The sequence below is a fragment of the Octopus sinensis genome, linkage group LG21, assembly GCF_006345805.1.
Source record: "Octopus sinensis linkage group LG21, ASM634580v1, whole genome shotgun sequence".
NCBI classification, from domain to species: Eukaryota; Metazoa; Mollusca; class Cephalopoda; order Octopoda; family Octopodidae; genus Octopus; species Octopus sinensis.
Window position 1 is genome coordinate 18,872,781 of NC_043017.1, and position 24,109 is coordinate 18,896,889.

The 24,109-nt window shown below is 34.3% G+C and overlaps 2 protein-coding genes across 3 annotated transcripts in view; one reads left to right on the forward strand and one right to left on the reverse strand.

Moving 5' to 3' along the window:
• LOC115222793 (zinc finger protein 208-like) lies at positions 1-24,092 on the reverse strand. The gene is made up of 5 exons (XM_036511770.1): positions 23,863-24,092; positions 20,905-22,404; positions 10,467-11,241; positions 9,434-10,214; positions 1-3,109 (listed from the first exon to the last, which is right to left on the reverse strand). The coding sequence occupies exons 2-5, from the start codon at positions 22,235-22,237 to the stop codon at positions 311-313; spliced, it is 5,688 nt and encodes a 1,895-aa protein (XP_036367663.1). The 5' UTR covers positions 22,238-22,404; positions 23,863-24,092; the 3' UTR covers positions 1-310.
• LOC115222936 (zinc finger protein 98-like) overlaps positions 1-24,109 on the forward strand; it is a 61,902-nt gene that overhangs the window by 34,623 nt on the left and 3,170 nt on the right. Inside the window, exon 1 of one of the 2 annotated variants that reach the window (XM_036511797.1) lies at positions 23,054-23,341. The exons of the other annotated variant lie outside the window; for it this stretch is intronic. The gene's annotated coding sequence lies outside the window, so the exon portion shown is untranslated. Of the gene's footprint in view, positions 1-23,053; positions 23,342-24,109 lie in introns of those variants that run through there. 2 annotated transcript variants of the gene reach the window in all.

A 24,109-nucleotide genomic window follows, 5' to 3' on the forward strand; every position in this document is an offset into this window, starting at 1 on the left:
TATTTTGAAAGAATGCTTTTATTGACAATTTATCTCATTAATGTACTTATTTCTGGTTATGTATCACATAATTATTGGTGGTTATCACACTACTGTACTTTCTTACTTTTTCCAATACATTTATATTATAGTTACATATCTTATAACATTTTACATCAAAATATTAGTCTTTCATATGAATAATTCAGTGATACTTTTGAGAGAATTATTTGCCATTCATTGCACAGGGTTAAGGCTGGTCTCCTATATGAATATATTTATGAATTATGTCACAAATTCGAGAGAATGATACCCCACAGAGAACACAATCTTATGATTTCTCTCCAGTAGGAATGCATTTGTGTGTTACCAAGTAACTACTTCGAGAAAATGATTTACTACAGATATCACAGTGATATGGCTTTTCGCCTGTATGGGTACGCATATGTTTACTTAATAGACTTGCTAGAGCAAATGATTTGCCACAGCTGTCACAGAGATATGGTTTCCCTCCAGTATGAACATATTTGTGAGTAGTTAAGTGACCTCTTCTAGCAAATGATTTACCACAGATATCACAGTGATATGGTGTGTCTCCTGTGTGAATAAATTTGTGAGTAGTTAAGTCACTACTTTTACAAAATGATCTACCACAGATATCACAGTGATATGGCTTCTCTCCTGTATGAATGCGTACATGTATAGTTAATTTACAATTTGAAATGAATGATTTACCACAAATATCACAAGCATATGGTTTCTCTCCAGTATGTGTGCGTCTGTGTATAATTAAAGCATTACTATGAGAGAAGGATTTACCACAGATATCACAATGATGTGGTTTCTCCCCAGTATGAATGCGTTTGTGCTTAGTTAAATCACCAGTTCGGGAGAATGATTTACCACAAATATCACAGTGATAGGGCTTCTCACCTGTATGAACACATTTATGTATAACTAAGGCAGCTCTATGACAGAATGATTTATCACACACATCACATGGATATGGCTTGTCTCCTGTATGAATAAATTTGTGTTTTGTTAAATTACCACTAAAAGAGAAAGATTTACCACACACATCACAGTGATATGGCTTCTCTCCTGTATGAGTGCGCTTGTGTATATGTAAGCTACCACTTGTAGAAAATGATTTACCACAGATATCACAATATGGCTTCTCTCCATTATGACTTCGTTTGTGATTAGTTAAGAGACTTCTATTAGTGAATGATTTATCACAAATAGTGCATGAATGTGGCTTCTTGCCTGTATGAATAAGTTTGTGAGTAGTAAAGTCATTATTTCCAGAGAATGACTCACCACAGATATTGCAGTGATATTGCCTGCCCACTGTATGAATTCGTTTGTGATTAGTTAAGACATTTTTCCGAGAGAATGATTTACTACAGATATCACAATGATATGGCTTCTCTCCTGTATGAATTCGTTGGTGTGTAGTTAAGACATCTCTACGGGAGAATGACTTACCACACACATCACAGCAATGTGGCTTCTTGCCTGTATGAATTCGTTTGTGAGTAGTTAAATTACTTCTTGCAGTGAATGATTTACCACAAATATCACAGTGATATGGCTTTTCTCCTGTATGCGTACGTATGTGGATAGTTAAGTTACGACTTTGTAAAAATAATTTACCACAGATGTCACAATGATATGGCTTCTCAGCTTTATGACTCCGTTTGTGTATAGTCAAGGCATTTCTATGTGAGAATGATTTACCACAGATATAACAGTGATATAAATTATCTCCTGTATGAATGCGTTTGTGTTTATTTAAGCTACTACTAGTAGTGAAAAATTTACCACAGCTTTCACAATGAAATGGTTTTTCTCCAGTATGAATCCTTGTGTGTTGAGTTATGGCATTTCTATCAGTGAATGATTTATTGCAAATAGTACATGAATATGGCTTCTCACCTGTATGAATACGTTTGTGAATAGTTAGAGTTCCTGTTCCAGAAAATGATTTACCACAGATATCACAGCGATAGGGCCTTTCCCCCGTATGAATACGTGTATGTACATTTAAAGATCCTGTTCCAGAGAATGATTTACCACAGATATCACAGCGATGAGGTTTCTCACCTGTATGTATACGTTTGTGAGTATTTAAATTGCTACTTCCAGAGAATGATTTACCACATATATCACAGTGATATGGCTTCTCCCCAGTATGAACACGCTTGTGTTTATTCAAATCACTACTTGTAGAGTAGGATTTACCACAGATATCGCAGTGAAATGGTTTTTCTCCAGTATGAATGCGTTTGTGTTTAGTTAAATCTTGATTTCGAGAGAATGATTTACCACAGAAATTACAAGAATATGGTCTTACCCCTGTGTGAATGCTCTCATGAAATGTCAAGTGAATTTTTTGAGAGAAGGATTTCCCACAGACTTCACAGTGATATGGCTTCTCTCCTGTGTGAATAATTTTGTGTCTTGTTATATCAGCTGTTGCAGAGAATGATTTGCCACAGATATCACAGTCATATGGCTTCTCTCCTGTGTGAATGAGTTTATGTGCAGTTAAGTGACTTGTTGTACAGAAAGATTTACTACAAACATCACAATGATATGGTTTTTCTCCTGTATGAATGATTTTATGTGAAGTTAAGTGTCCTTTTGTGGAAAACGATTTACCACAGACTTCACAGTGATATGGCTTCTCTCCAGTATGAGTGCGTTTATGTACGGTCAAGGGAGTTTTGTTAGAGAATGACTTGCCACAGATATCACAATGATATGGCTTCTCTCCTGTATGTGTGCGTTTGTGAACAGTTAGGGCACTTTTGTTAGAGAATAACTTACCACAGATATGACAATGATATGGCTTGTCTCCTGTATGGATAGTACTGTGAGCAGTTATAGGATTTGTTTGAGAGATTGATATGCCAAAGATATCATTATGGCAAGATGTTTCTCTTGTCTTTTGCAGAGGATCATCTGGAAAATCAATTCTTTCGGACTCTGTTTTAATTTTAAATGGTGTCTCACATACTTCATTTTTGATTATAATCGGTGTCTCACATAATTCATTTTTAACTACAATTGGTGTCTCATGGAATTCATTTTCCATAATTCTTCTCTCACCACTACTTACATTGAGTTATTCTTAACTCCCACTTCTATATTTCCATCAATTTGGATTTTTGTTGATATCTGAAGATGGTTCATACTTATTTATTAATTTCTTAAAAGTTCATTAAGAAGGCAAATCTCTGTTTATATGCGAAACTAATCTCACTTCAGAGAAAATATTTCCAGATATTCCACTGCAGATTATATCAACAGGATCATATCTGTTTGGTATCACAACTTTCTTTAGTCTTTAAATGATAAATACTGATGATGCATCTAAAGAAATTCTTTTATGACAATGATATCTAGTATTCTGAAATAATAAAGAAATAGTATAAGATATCAGGGATAGTCAAAAATGAGATTTACAGAAGAAAATACACATTTCTAAATTGATACATTGTAAATATATGCATTCATCTTTACTTCTTAAATTGCTATACAAAATATACCCTACAATATTCTATGAAATTTACATATTTACAATAGTAAACAATAACATTCAGTTCTCTGCAAAAAAAAAAAAATCACTCATTATTGGTCTGTTGTTAAGCTTGTAGCAAGTTCTGTCTAGATTAGAATAACCTTTTATAGATTCCTAGTTTAGAAACCACAGCCTAATCATATTTCCATAAAGGGTATGACAAGCTTCATGGACTTAGGTTACCATAAAAGGCATCATTTTGAAAAAATCAATATCAGCCAACTTACAATCTGTAAAGGTGGCAGACTTGAAAATATAGAAGTGACATGTTACATTTAAAGATCACCAAACATTATATTGATATTAGAAAAGGCGATTCAAGGAAGAAAATATGAAAAAAAATACCTTATTAGAAAGTCAGTGGTGGTGGTCATGTATGTTCATCAATGGAGAAGGGTTTCTGTTATAAGTATATTTATATCGTGTATATATAGTAGGCAAATATTACAGCATTTTAATCATTTAAATTTATGCTACATAAATTATTCTTTAGAAAGACTCGATTCGAGCCAAGTATAAACTAAATTTCCTTCATCGATGGCCGTCCTAAATTAATATCCGGTTGAGCATGCGCATAACGATATAACGATGTATTGGTAAAGATTGTCATTTTTACTGTAATGTAAAACTGCGTATGAATGTGTGTGCGTGTGTATATATATATATATATATATATAAAATATGTATATATATATGATTTTTCTGTTTGGTTAAAAAAAGTAAATAATTAAGGGGGAGATAAGTAGTAAAAGGAAGCAAGGGATGAATCAATCTTTGAGGACTCGTGGACTGTCATTCAATTAGGAAACGCTGGAGACAACATTCTTCAGTGGTCGGCACGGTATCGACTATTTATGAATATGTACGCCTGTGAAAATTGTAAATCGCCATGTGGCCTTACAACATGTAATGACGTTACTGATGGGAAATAATGTTACTGCAAGTGTTGTAAAAAGAGCAAATCTGTTTGTTACCGTTCATTTTTTGAGAGAAGTCATATTTATCTCCCCCTTATATATATATCAATAATAAATCTCTGAGCGAGATGTAACTAGTAGCAGCACAACATCATGAAGTATATTTGCCACCTAAATGTGACAGACTCATGGGATGATACTACTGGAGTTTATAACCCCAGTAAGACATCTCCAGCTGGCTAACGACACACTGTGCCCGATCAGTATTTGCGAAGGGAAAATCATTGTTCCCATCTCTAGCCTGGTGTGATACATACGGACTCGGGTTTCTCGAGCAAGCAAGGAAAATGGAATACAAACATTTACCAAGGTTTTAGGATATTGATAGTTGTGGTGACCAGATTTTCTTAAGCAAAGCAAGACACTAGATATCTTGGTCCTTTGTCATCCTCTCCTCAGTAGCTTAAGATTGGCTTTCAATACTAGTCTTTGCATGTTCCTTGCATTTAAAGCCCATGTGTCACTACCATTTAACATTGCAGTTTGTAGAAAGAGAGACCTTTGGTTGTCAACAGAGGTAAAAGCTCTATGAATTCTTTGGTTCTGTTCTAGCAATTACACTTTCAGAACACCCCCTCCACTGCTAATGAAGTTAACAGCAATTAGCTAGAACCTTTAGAGAGCCTCTGGGGGCATTTGTGAAATGTATCTGTAGACTTTATAGCTCCTGTACATCTTCCACACATGAGCACTTTTTTCTGATAATCTTCCTGTGTGTCCATAGCTTGGACTGGGTGCACTACATGGAATTCGTGCCTGCACCATTCCTACATATCAAGTAGGGTCATTTACCTGAAGTGGATAGATTCCTGTCTGTTTTCTTGCTTACTAAGACCTTGGTCTTCTCTAAGTTAACTTTAACACCCTTCAATTCCAGCTTTTGCTTCCTCACCTGGAATATCTTTCCCAGTTTGGTTAGAGATTCTGGTATGAGAGCAAGAAAATAGGTATATGGTAGTTTCCATTCTTGTTATAACCTGAATGATGATGATGAATGGGAGGGGTCCCAAGAACCAGGCTTTGATGTACACCTACATGTATACTAAATTCATCACTGTACTTGTGATTAACACTTAACTTAATCACAGTGCCCCTGCACATGGCCTGTACCACTTTCACAGACTGTTAATCTATCCCTAGCTTCCTTAGAGACCACCATATTTCATAGCAAGGTACTTTATTGTAGGATTTCTCTAGATCAACAAATACCAAGAACAACAGCTTATTCTTCGCTAAATAGCTTTCTTGCAGTTGCCCGACTATGAAAATGTATTTTCTCATATAACAGCATCCTGAAAGATTGCTTGAATATTCAAGGTACATTATATAAATCTACCAAATTACCATATCTACATGGCATGAAACTATAAGTAGCTCACATTTTCATACCGTTTATATTCAATTATATTTCTCTCTCACCGGATGGAGTACTTTTTTAGTTTATCCTACATATAATTGAACAGTAAACTATATATGTGTATATGCATATATATGTAAATGCACAACTTGTCTCTGACATTCCAGTTGTTAAAAAGTGTTAGCAGAAGGACACCCATGAGTAATGACTAGGATGTGGCCTGTTTCACTTTCAGTATAAAAAGTTAACTGCTGAAACACTTACCTGAGGGTGGTTTCCCCTTTGAAGACCTACAGTTGAGCTATCCCAAGAATTTCTTACCATTTATATATATATATTCAACAAAGTGAGGTTGTAGGATACTGCATGAGTGGAAATATATATGAAAGAAGGTTTGAAAATGCAATTTTAAAGGTGTTTATTCATTTGACTGGTTTCACTTTTTTACAAAAAGATTGTCAAAAGTAAAATGTAAAAGTTTTGTAAAAACTTTGTTGTGTTAAGTACAGGTTGTCACAAATTATTACAATATATATATATACATTCTTCGATAATAATAAGAAAAATGTTAAAACAGTTTACAAGGAAAAATCTTGAGAAAATATTAAAAAATTCATTGAAAATATTAGGATTTCATTAAAAATCATGTTTGTTTGGAAGTATCTATATATATATACACAGAAAATTGTAAGTTCAAAAAGGTCATATTTTGGTGGTATATTTAGTTTACAAAGAATTTGAGATAAAATGACCTGTTTTACCATTTTTTGTTTTCTGTGAAGCTAAATAAAGGCAGACTACTATTGTAGGGGACAGCGTAGGAGATTGGTTTGGGTGGAGGGAAGGAGGAGCAATGTGGAATTGAAAGGAAATTTTTATTGTTTCTCTCTAGTCTTTCAAGGTTCAGTGTTTTTTGGGACTGGTCTGAGAGGTCAGAATGGTGTGTGTATATACATGTGTTTGTTTCTCTGTGTGGGTTGTTTTTGATTGGTCCCAGGGTTTATTGTGGTAGGATGGTGTGTGTATATGTGTGCACATTTGTGAGTGTGTATGTGCGTGATTAATAGTTGTTAGGATGTTGTGTGTGTATGCTTGTGTGTTACATTATCAATGATTCTTTCCAGCAACGGCCTCACTTCGCATTGCCAATGACTCATTACAATGAATCTTTCAAGCAATGGCTTTGCTTGTTTATGTCTGAAAGCTTTCTTCACACATCTGTGACCTCTTCAGCGACACTTTTCGTTTTTGTGTGCTCTTGCTCCTCTTTCTCCATTCTGTTCTTCTAAGATGTGTATCCTTATCTGCGCATGCATTTGTATGCATGTTTGTGTGTGTGTCATTGTTCTGTTATATGCTAATGAAATAATTATAACATTATCAATGTGAGGCATATATTCTGTGGAATAAGGTTTGGTTGAGCAAACTGCAAGTTGTTAGTTGATACACAGTACCGCTGGAATAATATTGATATGATGTATTATTTCATTTATATAATATTTAAGCAATGATTTTCTGGTAGAATGGTGATGAAACAATTAGAGGATTATGCAATAAAAAGTGTTATTCTATTTTCTTTGTTAATATATATATATATATATAGTTCATAGATGAGATCCAGGTATTCTCTGTATAGAAGACACTTAGTAGTATTCAACTTAGATTCTGATGTCTTTACAGGGGATCATTCCACAAGGTTAAAGAAAGGCTGCAAGAGGCATCAGGTTGAGCAGGTATAGAAGCAATTATTGGGATAAGCAAATTAGACATCAAATATATTGAGTATATATGTTTTTACTAAGGAAACATAATTAGCAGGGGAGGTGGTTGCCCTTAAAGTGTAGTATTCAGAGTAAGAAAAGGTTGAAAAAACTTGAGTGAGTTACTACCACTGCTAGCAACAAAGGTATTTTTTCCTCAGAATGAAGGCAAAAGCATATGATGCTTGTGACAGAATTACAATGTAGCAAGTAGTGAGAAATGGGCTTTAAATTGAGCTAGTATGCTCCATTAAATGTGCAATGTTAAGTGTACATGAATGGCAAAGTACAAATGTATTGAGAAAAAAAACTGGGCATGAGAAGCAGATATGGTGTGCAAGAAAGAAAAGAGTACTTTTATAGGTATGTGATGCATATGAATGAGGACAGAAGTGCCAATCACTTCATGAGAATAGAATCTGTAGAAGAGGAAGATATAGGACAAGATAATGAAAGCTGGTACCAGGATCTTTAACCTTATGGCAGAGATGACAGAATACTGGAATGACTGGCAACATGCAATACTTAAAAACCCCAACCCATCCCAATGAAACTGAAACTCTGAAGACAATGTATATAGAAGCACAACTAGGCCCCTCACCCAATTTCCTTCTCAAACTACTTCCACCACTCATCATTTTCAATCACAGACCTCACTCCACTATCACCTGCTTAACTGCATGCTTTAAGCTTTTTCTTGAAACCATTTATCTTTCTCACTACCCAGAATCATTTCACTTGATGTCCATTTTCATTGTTAATACTGTCCTTCTCCACCAACATTTTACATTGATCACCCTTCTGTGCCACCAAATTATCTCTCCTTCTCCACCACTATATATATCCTACACTCTCCCCATGCATTACACCTGCTTCTCTTGTCACATTCTTGCAACCTACCCAACAAGATGTCATCTCTCACCCTACCCATGTCTATTATTATTATTATGCTGTTCTTCACTTATCTCTTATTCTCCCCTAAACTGATATATATCATTGATTATCCCCACCACTTAAGTGCCATACTCTACATACATTCTCCAACTTCCTTCCGACACATCATTCCACAACACTTACATTCATACCATTATCCATTCACAAATCTGCAACCGTCTCTTACTCTCCATATTGCAAGCTGTAACCATTAACATTCCCTATATTTCTGTCCCCACTCATTTCTACTCATTTTGTATTGAAAAAAATCTACCCTAGCACCTCATTACCATTATTTTTATCACTTTCCAGTTCCATCCAATCATTCCCACCTAGTATTCTATAACGTGAGATCTCCTTCACAGCAACAAACTCATTCTGCTCTGCTCCCTCATATCCTAGCATAAGGTTATTCCCCCTTTCTCTCAACTGTAGCTCCACTCAATTAAAAAGGATTTTGGTCTTGCAGGGTGTGTGGAAATCTGACAAGAGCTGGTGTCATGAAAATAGCACTCAGTATACTCTGTAAAGTGCATGGCATTAAAAAGACAATCCAGCAGAAAAATCATGCCATAGCAAACATTGGCACATGATGCTGTCTCAAACTGATCAAATCCCCTCAAACTCTTCAATCCATGCCAGCATTGAATGGATGTTCATGATGATGATGATAGTGTTGGGAGCTTATCACACTGCTTTATTTTCTTTCCTATGTGAATATACTTATGGTTAGATACTTTTCCAGGGGATACCTTTTTACATTAATATTTACTTTTTTTGCATGAAGAAATACAGGTGTATGTAAGAAATGATTACAAGAGAATGATACACCACAGAATTATTGTTTCTCTCCTGTATGAATTTGCTTATGAGTTGTTAAGCTACTTCCCTGAGAGAATGATTTACCACAGATATCACAGGCATATGGTTTCTCTCCAGTATGAATGCGTTTATGTGTTATCAAGTAACTACTTCGAGAGAATGATTTACCGCAAATATCACAGGGATATGGCTTTTCTCCTGTGTGAGTACGCATATGTTTAGCTAACTCACTACTTAGCGCAAATGATTTACCACAGATATCACAGAGATATGGTTTCCCTCCAGTATGAATATACTTGTGAGTAGTTAAGTGACCCCTTCTAGAAAATGATTTACCACAGACATCACAGTGATATGGTGTGTCACCTGTATGAATAAATTTGTGAGTAGTTAAGTCACTGCTTTGAGAGAATGATTTCCCACAGATATCACAATGATACGGTTTCTCTCCTGTATGAATGCGTTTGTGTACAGTTAATTTACTCTTTGAAGTGAACGATTTACTACAAATATCACAAGAATATGGTCTCTCTCCTGTATGCATGCGTTTGTGTATCGTTAGGGCATTACTATGAGAGAATGGTTTACCACAGATATCGCAGTGATGTGGTTTCTCTCCTGTATGAATACGTTTATGTTTAGTTAAATCACCTGTTCGAGAGAATGGTTTACCACAGATATTACAATCATAAGGTTTCTTCCCTGTATGAATATTTTTATGCATAGTTAAGATATGTTTGCGAGTGAATGATTTACTACAAATATCACACTGAAATGGTTTCTCTCCAGTATGAATACGTATATGAGTACTTAAGTCATTACCTCCAGAGAAGGATTTACCACAGATGTCACAAGGATATGGTTTATCTCCTGTATGAATATAGCTGTGTTTTGTTAAACTACTACTTCTAGAAAATGATTTACTGCAGATATCACAGTGATATGGCTTCTCTCCTGTATGAATCCGCTTGTGTCTACTTAAGACATTTCTATGAGAGAATGATTTACCACAAATAGCACATGAAAATGGTTTCTCCCCAGTATGACTGCGTTTATGAGAAATTAAGTAACTACTTCTATGGAATGATTTACCACAAATATCACATTGATATTGTTCTTGTTCTGTATGAGTATGGTTCTGAGTAGTTATGGTTTCTGTTTGAGAGGATGATTTATCACTGATATTACAACTATATGGTATCTCTGTTGCATGAATATGCTTGTGATTATTTAAGACATTTCTATGAGAGAATGATTTACCACAGATATCACAATGATATGGCTTCTCTCCAGTATGAATTCGTTCATGTGTAGTTAAGACATCTCTTCGAGCAAACTTGTCACCGCAAACATCACAGCGATATGGCTTCTCACCTGTATGTATACGCTTGTGAGTAGTTAAGTTACTCCTTCCAGAAAATGATTTACCACAAATATCACAGTGATATGGCTTCTCCCTTGTATGAGTACATATATGGGTAGTTAAGTTACGGTTTTCTAAAAATAATTTACCACAGATATCACAACGATATGGCTTCTCGTTCCTATGAATGAATTTGTGTATAGTTAAGGCATTCCTATCAGTGAATGATTTACTACATTTATCACATGGATAATGCTTCTCTTCAGAATGAATATGTTCGTGACTAGTTAAGGTTCCTGCATGAGAGAATGATTTACCACAGATGTCACAGCTATATGACTTCTGTCCTGCATGAATACGTTTGTGTGAAGATAAGACATTTCGATGAGAGAATGATTTACCACAGATATCACAATGATATGGCTTCTCTCCTGTATGAATTCGTTCATGTGTAGTTAAAACATCTCTACGAGAGAATGAATTTCCACAAATATCACAGCGATACGGCTTTTCACCTGTATGTACTCTCTTGTGAGTAGTTAAGTTACTCCTTCCAGAAAATGATTTACCACAAATATCACAGTGATATGGCTTTTCTCCAGTATGAATACGTATGTGGGTAGTTAAGTTCCGGCTTTCCAAAAAAAATTTACCACAGATATCACAATGATATGGCTTCTCATAACTATGTGTGCCCTTGTGTATAGTAAAAGCAGTTTTATCAGTGAATGATTTGCTACAAATATCACATGAATATTGCTTTTCTCCTGCATGAATAAATTTGTGTTCAATTAAGTTACTATCTCCAGAAAACGATTTACCACAGATATCACATTGGTATTGCTTCTCTACTGTATGAATCTGTTTGTGTTTATTTAATGCATTTCTATCAGAGAAGGATTTACTGCAAATAGTACATGAATAAGGCTTCTCACCAGCATGAATACGTTTGTGAGTAGTTAAGGTTCTTCCTTCAGAGAATGATTTACCACAGATATCACAGTGATATGGTTTCTCTCCTGTATGTGTACGTTTGTGAGTAATTAAGTGACTACTACCAGAAAATGACTTACCACAGATATTACATTGATATGGCTTCTCCCCTGTATGAACACGCTTGTGCTTATTTAAATCACTCCTTGTAAAGAATGATTTGCCACAGATTTCACAGGGAAATGGTTTTTCTCCAGAATGAATGCGTTTATGCTTAGTTAAGTCTTGATTTCGAGAAAATGATTTACCACAGAAATTACAAGAATATGGTCTTAGTCCTGTATGTATGCTTTTGTGAAAAGTCAAGTGAATTCTTTGAGAGAAGGATTTCCCACAGACTTCACAGTGATAAGGTTTTTCTCCTGTATGAACAATTTTGTGTGTAGTTAAGTGAGCTAGTGCAGAAAATGATTTACCACAGATTTCACAGTGGTGTGGTTTTTCTTTCGTATGAACAATCTTGTGTGAAGTTAAGTGAACTGTTGCAGAGAATGATTTACCACAGACATCACAAGAATATGGCTTCTCACCTGTATGGATGTTTTTATGTAAAGTTAGATGAATTCTTTGAGAGAAAGATTTACCACAGATATCACAATATGGTTTCTGTCCTATATGAATGCTTTTATGTATAGTTAAATTATTTCTTTGAGAGAAAGATTTACCACAGATATCACAGTGATATGGCCTTTCCCCTGTATGAGTACGTTTGTGTACAGTTAGGGCACTATTTTGAGAGAATGATTTACCACAGATATTACAGTGATATGGCTTTTCTCCAGTATGGATGCGTTTGTGTGTAGTTAGGGCATTTTTGTTAGAGAATGATTTACCACAGATATCACAATGTGGTTTGTTTTCTGCATGAATAGAACTGTGAGCAGCTTTAGGACTTGTTTCAGAGATTGATATACCAAAAATATTACTGTGTGTAGAGGTTTCTTCTGTCTCTTGCTGCAATTCATTATGAAAACCAATCCTTTCAGACTCTGTTTTAATTTTAACTGGTGTCTCATATAATTCATTTTTAATTATAATCGGTGTCCCGCATAATTCATTTTCAATTTTAATTGGTGTCTCATAGAATTCTTTTTCCATAATTCTTTTTCTCTCACCAGTTCCTATATTTTATTTTTTACTGTTTCTTCGATATTTCCATCAACTTTGATCTTTGTTTATATATGGAGATGGTTTGCACTTCTTTGTTCACTTCTCCAAGTTCAATGAAAATGCAAATCTCTGCATATATTCTAAGCTACTAATCTCACTTTGGAAAATACATTTCCCAGATATTCCACCACAGATTTATCCAAACAGAACCATATTTATTTGGTATCACAACTTCCTTCAGTCTTAAAATGATAAATAAATATTGGTGATGCATCTAAACAAATTCTTTCAGACCAATGACTTTTGATAATCTGAAATAATATAGAAATAGTATAAGATATATGAGTTAATTAAATGTAGACATCCATCAGCAGAAAACATTGATATATTGTAAATACAATCTTTTACATGATCCAATCAACATTTACTTTTTAATTTTCTACTAAAATTACATCATACAATCCTGTGTGAAGTCTACATATTTATAGATTATGGATCTTTTGTTTGGCTTTCACTTTTCAATTTATTCAGGTTTGTTCCCACTGATTTCAATTTGGTGTATTGATGTAGTTTTGTAGGCTAATTATGGAAATGAAATTCATTCTTGCCATTAATTAATAAATAAGTTAATAGCTTTTAAAGTTTGCACAGTTTCCGTCTACCAAATCCACTCACAAGGCTTTGGTTGGCCCAAGGCTATAGAAGACACTTGCCCAAGGTGCCATGCAGTGGGACTGAACCCAGAACCATGTGGTTTTTGTGAAGATTTTCTATCATTCTTTCTCTCTTGTCCAGACGTCGTTACCATTGATTTTTATAACTTTAGCATTTTCACCTATTATTCTTTTCAAACGTGTTTGAATTTAGGATCTTTTCGGTTTGAACGGCAGTTTTTAACATAATTTCTAGGTAACTAAAAAATTTTAAACTTCGTATACTAGTAGAATGTGTTTATAAAACATCTTTTTCTCTTGGCTTTATTGAGAAAATTCTATAGTTTGTAAGATATCTGTTGTCTTTTTTTCTTCAATTTCTGCAATCTCAACCAATCACTGACGTCTATTGAGGTAAAAAACATTCTGTGCCGTATGAATATGTCCCCCGTTTAAGAAACACATTGGGTTTATTTACATTTGTGAAGAAAAAAAGATACCCTTCCCATACCCCTAACCCTAAAACAGATTGAAATGCAATAGATCGATACTGGGGTCATAATTATGGGTGACAATTTCATATGACACCGCTAGAAAAATCTGCCGTTCAAACCGAAAAGATCTAGAATTTGTAATCTAGTGTAATCTACACTCTAGAAAACGTATTTCTGCAAAATGTTATCTTAAACTATGGGTAAAGAAAAGAGACTAACGCAGTTTTGCACATCACCTTCAAAACGCATTTTTTGCCCTCACCCACCCATTTTTTCCGAACAAAAATAAGGGGTTTACGACACATTATGCATCCATAATGCATGTAATTTGAAAGGTATTAATAGATATTTTCCTCAAAGTTAAGGGCGAAAACTTCGGATCTTGTGAATTTTCCCAAGTCCTTCCTCTCCCTACCTCCTCAGAAAAGATTTTATAACTAATGTATGTCGCTTGAAAGGTATTTATATGAAATTCATTAAAAAAAAAACATTTTCCTAAAAGTTATGGGGGAGAAACTCGGATGTTGTGAATTTTCCGAAGTCCTCTCCTCATCTCATTGCTTTCCGCGCATTTTTGTTTTCATATTTGTTTCCTAGATATTTTTTTTTTGTACCCGTTGCACTACATTTTTAAAAATTTCGTTTCCTGGTAATATTGTAAACAGTAATCGAAAATAGTACAAATTATTTAAATTGGAAGGTAAGTTAACAGCAACAACACTAAAAATAAATGTTAATTGAATTTAAAATATCCCCCAAATTATAAACAAAGTGAATACTACATAGTATTAAAATAATAACAAAACATTAAGTACAAAGATCACAGAACATTATAGTAAGAGGTCGAGAAAACTCGATTGAATGAAGAAAACATGAAAGATACCACGTATAAATCAGTTATTACGAATCAGTGGTGGTGGTCACTGGTAGGTAGACAATGGAGTTGATCAACAGAGAAGTCTTACCGTTATATATATATCTGAGTGTATGAATATATGATAGGTAAATATTCTTTTTTCTTTTTCGATAATTATTTCAAATTAATATATTATTCTTAAGACTTTGTTCGATTGAAATATTATTGACTATCTTTCTTAGACAATGGCAGGCTGAAGTCGGAGCATGCGCGTAAAGGCATGTTCGTTAGCAAATGTCCTGAAACACCTTCACGTAAACATACATATATGTAAACGTGCATATATATATATATACACACACATCTATACAGTTTGCAGATTTGCATTCCATAATAATGTCAGTCATTTTACTGGCACACATGCATATTTTTTAAAGCTGAAAATGCCAATTATCTTTCTTTGTTTATTATGATTATTATTTTAATAAATCACGCGCACATATAAATACATGTACACGTTGTTTCCTTAGTGATGGTAGCTCTTACAAGGGAGGTAACCATTTCTTCATAATATTGACATGAAATTAGGTATTTTGATTTTAATTCGAGATTGAGGATTAAAAGGAAAAAGATACGTAGAATACGTACACTTTTCTTATTTCCATATTACAAAATTTACCGTTAGGCGGAAGTAAAAATCCTTTGCGACCTTTTGGGGTTTTTTTTATACAGGAACACGCTATTGGTAAGACTTCTGTCCCCCACTAAAACCACCCGTTTAAAATGATTTTTTTTTTCGATACCATCCCCCACTTTTCGGCTACGAGGAATACGAATCTGGGATCTTTTCCTTTTGGACGGCACTTTGTAACATAATTTCTAGGTAACCAAAAAGTTTTAAACTTCGTATACTGGTAGAATGTGTTTATAAAACATCATTTTCTCTTGGCTTTATTGAGCAATTCGGCGAGCCGAAAATTCTATAGGTTGTAACATATTTCGTCTAAAATTTCTTGCATTTCGGCAATTTTGACCAATCAATTACCTCCATTGACGTAAATAACATTCTGTGCATAATGAATATGGGATCTTTATGGCCTCTATTGAGCTAAAATCATTTGCTGCGTCTAAAACTGAGACAACATTCTGTCACTAACCCTCACCCTGACCCTAAATTTTAGCCTTTCGTTTTTTTTTTTCTTAAATGTTAAATCAATTTAGTTGTTACGCGTGTCTAAAATTATTCGTTTTGTTTTTGTTTTCGTTTTTTTTTTCTTAATTGTTAAATTAAAATTATTTTCCATTGCTTTCGTTTTTTTCTTAATTGTTATCCTTAAATTAATTTAACAATTAAGAAAAAAAAACGAAAGGCTAAAAGTTAGGGTTAGTGTCTGTTTTAGACGCAGCAACTGATTTTAGCTCAATAGAGGCCATAGGATTGGTTAAAATTCGAAAAATTAAACTACATTAAACTTATAAATTACAATTTTCTCAAGAAAGCAAAGAAAAAAATGTTTTATTTTGACACATTCTACCAGTATACGAAGTTTAAAAGTGTTTAGTTAACTAGAAATTGTGTTGAAAACTGCCGTTCAAAAAGAAAAGACCCCAGTACATAGAGTAATGTATAAAAAGACAGAAAAGTGAATGAGATATTAAATTTAAAAAAAAGGGGGAATATCAGGTGCAGTGTTGGCGTTAGTTTATTCTCTGCTTCAGTATTTCTAGGTGTGAAAAAACGTTTCCTAAAGTCATGAGAGCTGTGCTATTTTTTGATTTTGTAACCATGTCCATGGGCTTATACATGTGTGGGACCGTGTATGTATTCTTACCTGCATCTGTATCTAACGTATAGGTCTGTGTTGTTACCAGTGTGTAAACATATTGCGTACAAGTGGTATGGAAGAGAATGTAAGGATGCCAATTTGTGTGTAGACTAGAATTATCATTGTTGTTTTACTATTAATAATCTTTTTTTGAATAACTATTTGAGGCTAAACTGGATGCTTTTTCTCCATTGAAGTGACTGGAATCATTCGCTCTGTATTTTGATAGATGCTTAATGTGATCCCTGATGCCTATTAGTCTATATTCGTCTTGTGTTGTCTTAGTGTTAGATCGTAAATCAAATTTGTGTTCTTTCTCGTTCTTCTCCTTTGTAGTCTGTACCTAATTTATTGACACCTCTTGAACACACGCACATGTTTTTATATATACTGGAACCCTTTTTTTGAAACTTCGCTTTTCTCTGTCTTTCATGATATATCTCCTGGCACTGCCACGTCAGTTATTAAGCACTCTTGTTTGTCCCTCCTAAAGGTTACTATATCCAGCCTTCATTGCTCTAACACCTTATCTGCCTGGAAGCGAAAGTTGTTGATGAGCTGGCAGAATTGTTAGCACACTGAATGAAATGCTTAATAGTATTTCACCTGTCGCTCCGATTGGAGTTCAAATTCCACTAAGGTCAATTTTACCTTTCACTCTTTTGGGGTCAATAAAATAAATACTAGTTGAACATAGGGGTCGATGTAATTGACTCATCCCCCCACCCACCCAAAAAAAGAATGGCTGCCCTTATGGCAAAATTTGAAACCATTATTATTACTAGCAGAAAGACCACTCACCTGGCGGTTTTCTGCTAGCCATTTGATATTTTCACATTTGATTCCCAATTCTAATTTTTATGATATTTTATGTCTAATTATTTATTTGTATAATAGTGCTCACATGCTTAGCAAATATTGCTTTCATTATTTTATCAGTCATAACTCTCTTTTTTAAACAAACATGACAGTAGTCCAACAACAGAGGGGGAAGCAGTTTAAGTTTTACCTTCCCCTCAAAGCAACATAGAGATTTCAATTCAGCAGCCCATCTGTAAGCTTTGCATTGTGTGTGTGAGACTCTCTCACACACACACTCTCTAAGAACATTGCAAAGAATGAATGAAATAAACATGAAATGAAAAAAATGTATAAATAAAAGGACATTACTACAGATGCATATATGTCCCTGACTTTGTTACTTATAACATCCAGAAAATGAATACTTTTTAACAAAATTTTCTACAAATACCATGTAGGTATATCGATTGTTGAAAGATAACTCTTCAGGTTGTACTTAAGCCATGGTTGTCCAACATTTGTGTACATTATCAAGCTGGCTGGCTATACATGAAAACTTTAGGTATTCTTTTGTCAGTCATTCTGATGACATGACCAGACCAGCATAGTTGTGATTGCATAAGAAAAGTTTCAGTTTCTAGTTTTACACTATTTGAAGAGGTTGGCATTTGATATTTTGCCCCCCCATAGAGTGTAACCACAAATTACCTGAAGACAACGTTCAGCAAAGATGTCTAGTTGGTTGATGTGCAATCTATATGTAGTCTAAGATTCTAATTTTTAAGTGTGATCAGTACAACAGCTTTGTAGACCCGTATCTTTTGTGTCTACTTTTATATCCCTATCATTCTATAGGCAATAATGAAGTTTGCCAAATGCACTGGTAGCTTTCCCTATATGATTAATTATCTCATCAGTAGAGGCATTTGAACTCACCATACTATCAAGATTTGTAAATGATATCACATACATGAGATCCTTTTTGTCAACCTTTATAGAGGTGTCTGGGAATTGGTGGATTTTGTTTTGGAGCTGGTATTTCTTTGGGCATAGAGCACAACTGGTGGATCACTGCCATTTTGTTTCTCCTGTTGATGGTAAGCCTGAAAGATTTGCTTGCTACAGAGAAAGTGATTTACATTTTCTGGGCTTCCTCAAGAAAAAGATGTTTCTACAGGAGCAGTATCGTCTGTGAAAAGATCTTGAATGATGCTAGGCTGTATATGTGATTAGCTTTGAACTCTTGATGGTTGAAGAATCCACCACTGGTCCAAATTTGGAATTTAACACCTGTGTTATTTTCACTAAAGGTATACTTGAGCATCACTGAGAAAAATAGTGCAACAACTGGGGCTTAGACATAACCTTGTTTTGTGTCATTTGTCTGTATAACTTTGAGTAATACTTAATCATTTGAAGTTGTTGAGCTTGTCTCACGTTATATATAATTTACTTTCTGAATCATTCTCATAGGCTAGAGTCATTATGTTTATTTTTTTTTGTATTCAGAAATTCATTCTGCTCTTCTTTGTTTCACAATGCTCAACTAAAGTTTTTATGTTCATAAATTCTGACTGGATTTTCTCCTTTTTCTCACTAGTAAATCTAATCATTATATGAAATATGCTATGTGTCAACAATATATATTTAAAATACTATACGTATTTGTATTCATAGTCATTTTACTGTCAACCACTTTATTTCATATATTCCACTACTACCTTTTATAGTCAACTTACTGAAAGTAATCATATATTCAACTTTAGCCTATTTACACTTGATTTAAGTGGAACAAAAATCAGAAATATTTTAATAACAGGTTGAAAATTTAGACGGCCAAGGTGTTTTGGTACTTCCTCATATCTATATAAGAAATATTAATGTTCAGGAACTTTAGCAGTGAATGTGAATACCTTTGTAGCTCTTGCACAGAATGTGTCATAAATATTGTAAATGGGCTGATTTTGCTTAAACTAAACCTTCTGTCCCTTGAAAACTTCTAGAAGTTGTACGTAACCTGTTTGTAAGATCATGTACTCATGGGTAAATATGCATATATTATAGTAGTTTTGAATTCATATAGAACATTTGTGAAATTAGGTGCAGCATTTATTATAGAAAATGACAATGTAGAATAACGAGTAAATCATTGACTATGACATACATATTAAAAGTTATCAAAGCCTGTATATCTGGAGAATAATTTTCTTCTTTACTAGTTATTTTGGCATTTTTATTGATGTCCTCATACTCAAACTAGCAACATTCATCATGCACATTTTTCAATACTATATATATATATATATCCACTAAGAAAAATTTTATATTCACTCATACAAGTCAATATGTGATAATTATTTCAAAGTTTAGTACCACACCCACTGTCATTATTGATGGCTTGGGTAATCTAGTATATATATATATAATAGAACTGGTTTCCTTAGAACTGGCAGCTTTTAGAACCTGAGACAGGATTAAATATAACTTTGAAGTTAAGGAATTATGAGACAGATACATAGAATTCACTTGCAATTTCCTCTACAGGCCATCCCCACCACCTCTTGATCACCAATCCTCCTATCAACTACCTAACAACCAGCAGCATTTAATTGCTGTAATTAAACATGAGCAGAACTACATACATCAGCAGCTTTACTCTCATACCATTTACATTTTGTATTAATCAGAACCAATTCATTTGACTTCCATTGTTTGTACTTAGCACTGTCCTTCGATACCCACATTTTATAAGGATCACCCTTCTGTGCAAATAAATTATCTCATTTTATACACCACCATACACTTCTCAATCCCCCAATAAACTACACTTGCTTCCCTTGTTGACAACCCAAGCACATGTAATCTCTCTTTCATTCATCCTTACCCTGTCTATTGTATCATTATTATTATTGTTTTGGTCTTCACTATTTTCTGTACTATTTGTCATCTCTCTCTCCACACCTACTTCACCTAAACATAGATGCATCATTGATAACCACCCCTTATCCATTTTTCACTACATCCACCCACCTCAATATTACTCAATTTCTATAGTCATTGCCTACCTTTTATCTAACATACATTTATCATCCCTCAACAGTTGTTCTCCCTGTTCATCTGTTCGCATCCCTTCAACTCACCTCATACCTTAAAGTTCCATTCCAACACTTAATCATCACTATTTTATTTCCATTTCCATCCTGGTCACTCCACTCATTTATAATGTGAGTGGCTACATAGCTTCTCTACTGCAAGAAACCATCTCTGTTGTGACCTCTTCTTTCATTATTCAATATTTCCTGTGTAACATACTTTCTAATAAATGATTCACCATAGATATCACAGAATTATGGTTTATCTCGTGTATGAATATGTTCGTGTTTAGTTAAGCCACTTTTTCGACAGAATGATTTACCACAGATATCACAGGGATATGGCCTCTCCCCAGTATGAATGCGTTTGTGTGTATTTAAGTCACTACTTTGAGAGAATGATTTAGGACAAATGTCACAGTGATATGGTTTTTCTCCTGTGTGAGTACGTATATGTATAGTTAAATCACTACGTAAGGCAAAAGCTTTACCACACACATCACAGAGATAAGGTTTTCCCCCAGTATGAATATATTTGTGAGTAGTTAAGTGTCCTCTTCTAGAGAATGATTTACCACAGATATCACAGTGATATGGTGTGTCACCAGTATGAATATATTTGTGAGTAGTTAAGTCACTACTTTGAGAGAATGATTTACCACAGATATCACAGTGATATGGTTTCTCTCCTGTATGAATGCGTTTGTGTACTGTTACTTTACTCTTTGAAGTGAATGATTTACCACAAATATCACAAGAATATGGTTTCTCTCCCGTATGCATGCGTTTGTGTATAGTTAAGGCATTACTATGAGAGAATGTTTTACCACAGATATCGCAGTGATGTGGTTTCTCTCCTGTATGAACACGTATGTGAGTAGTTAAATCACCACTTCGAGAGAATAATTTACCACAAATATCACAATGATATGGTGTTTCCCCTGTATGAATGCTTTTATGCATAGTTAAGAGATCAACATGAGAGAATGATTTACCACAAATTTCACACTGAAATGGCTTCTCCCCTGTATGAGTGCTTTTGTGTACAGTTAAGGCATTTCTTTCGGTGAATGATTTGCTACAAATATCACAGGGATATGGCTTCTTTCCTGTATGAATATGTTTGTGTTTTGTTAAATTACTTCTTCCAGAAAACGATCTCCCACAAACATCACATTGATATGGTTTCTCACCTGTGTGAATGCGCTTGTGTACATCTAAGCCACTCTTTGTAGAGGACAATTTACCACAGACATCACAGCGATATGGTTTCTCACCTGTGTGCACACGTATGTGTTTAGTTAGGGCATACACTTTAGAGAATGATTTACCACAGACATCACAATGATATGGTTTCTCTCCTGTATATATAGTAGTGTGAGCAGTTCTGGGACTTGCTTGAGAGATTGACATACTAAAGTTATCACTGTGCGTAGATGCTTCTCCTTTCTCTTGCAGTGTCTTACTAGGAAAATCAATCCTTTCAGACTCAGTGTTAATTTCAATTGATGTTTCATTTTTTTTAATTGAAATGTTAACAATATCACTGTGTCTATACGTTTCTTCTGTCTCTTGCTCCATATTGTTACGAAAATCAATCCTTTCAGACTGTTTTAATTTGAATTTGTGTTGCATATAATTGATTTTCAATTATAATTGGTGTTAAAACAGTGAGCTGGCAGAATCATTAGCATGCCAAGCAAAACGCTTAGTGGCATTTCGTCTGTCTTTACATTCTGAGTTTAAATTCCACTGCGATCGACTTAGCTGTCCATCCTTTCAGGGATTCATCTAAAGATTGTCTGAAATAATAAAAAAATAGCATAAGATATAGGAGATCCAACAGAAAATATTCATATATTTGCAAATACAATCTTTTATATGATCAATTAACATTTACTTCTTAATTTTCTATTAAAATTACATCCTACAACATTGTGTGAAGTCTACATATTTACAGATTACGGCAATTTGAGATTGTGTAACACTATATTTGTTAAACTGCTGTAATTCGTTACATGCGGAAAGAGGCTTATCAAATACTTTAAACTCACAATGACACAAAACCAACAGAATGATAAACAATAGTGTCACATAGTGAGCGATGGCTGGCAAGCCTATAAAAAACATTGGAAGCCTAAATGGTGGTGTGTACATTTGCAAAGTGATTGTGCATCAAGAGAATTTTGTTGATCCAGCAAATAAGGACGTCCATATGTAAAATGTGGAAAACATAAAGTCAATTTGGTACGTCAGATAATTTTTCATGTCATATTTACACGAATTTATTCTGAGGAATTCTATACCGAAGAGAAAGACATTTGTTCATGTTTTGGCTGCTATATCCAGTGTATACGTTAACAGTAAATTGACTTATTTATCTCCCCTTTAATTTTTATTTACTTTTTTAATTTCCCATACTGAAGGATTACCATATATATGGATATTTTCAACCGAGACGTCACAACCATATCTGATTGTTGAAGTACTTCAATTATGTGAATGTACATATATTTATGCGATTGCTAACACTAATCAATGGTTTATTCCACTGTTTGCAATCTTACGGTATTAGTAACAAGACTTTGACGATACGGGTATGCTAGTAGTAACTATAATTTTTTTAAAAAACTAAAACGATACAGGGTGTGTTGTGTTTTGGACACCTCACGTTTTAGATCTGGCATGGGCAACCTTTACTGAGAAGTGGGCCTCACTACTAAAAAGAAAAAATTCAAGGTAATTTTTCATTGACATGCCATTCAGAAAGTCCCGCGAACCGCAGTTTGACTTTGAACGTTCGAGAAAAACCGAAAGCAATTTTCAGTTTCATTTTTCTACAACCCCTCCCCCACCTCATATTTCAATCACTGTCTTTCCATGGAAATGTTTTTTGATTGTTATAATGTAATGTGGACATTACGAATCTCACTCTTACCTTTTGCATCCAAAATTTCAAAATAGTTTTCAAAATCAATATCGATAAATCTTAGTTATCTTCGTGCAAAAACACAAAATATTCAGTTAATACACAGAATTTTTAAAGCTTTAAACTAGAAGATAATTAACAGCAATAACCCTAAAACTGAATGTTAAGCGTATTAAAAAAAACTACCCCCTAATTATAAACAAGGTGGACACTGCGCAGGGTCAAAAGAAAAATATGGAAGTGACATGTTAAATACAAGGATCACCAAACATAATATTGATGGGAGAAGAAAAGACGGCTGAAAAAAGAAAACTATATGCACAAAAAATACCTCGTATAAATCACAGCTATTGTTAGGAAGTCAGTGGTGGTGGTCATTGGTAGGAAGGCAATAGCGTTGATGAATGGTGTGTCATACCGTTAAATGTGTGTGTGTACATGTATAGTAGGTTAATATGTCTACTTTTTCTTGATAATTATATATTTCAAGCTAAATATACTATTCTTTAGAAAGCCTTTATTCGATCAAAATATAATCTATGTTCCTTTGTCAATTGCAGTCTGTAAGTTGGAGCATG

Bases quoted from the DNA above. Each gene is read 5' to 3' on its own strand.
- LOC115222793 (XM_036511770.1), bottom strand. From the start codon at position 22,237: ATGCAACACAAATTCAAATTAAAACAGTCTGAAAGGATTGATTTTCGT. The intron at 11,242-20,904 runs GTGGCTTAACTA...TCTCTCGTAGAG, and splicing joins TAAATCATTCTGTCGAAAAA to ATGTTTTAACTACACATGAA. The intron at 10,215-10,466 runs ACGCAGTCATAC...AAGTACTCATAT, and splicing joins AGTTACTTAATTTCTCATAA to ACGTATTCATACTGGAGAGA.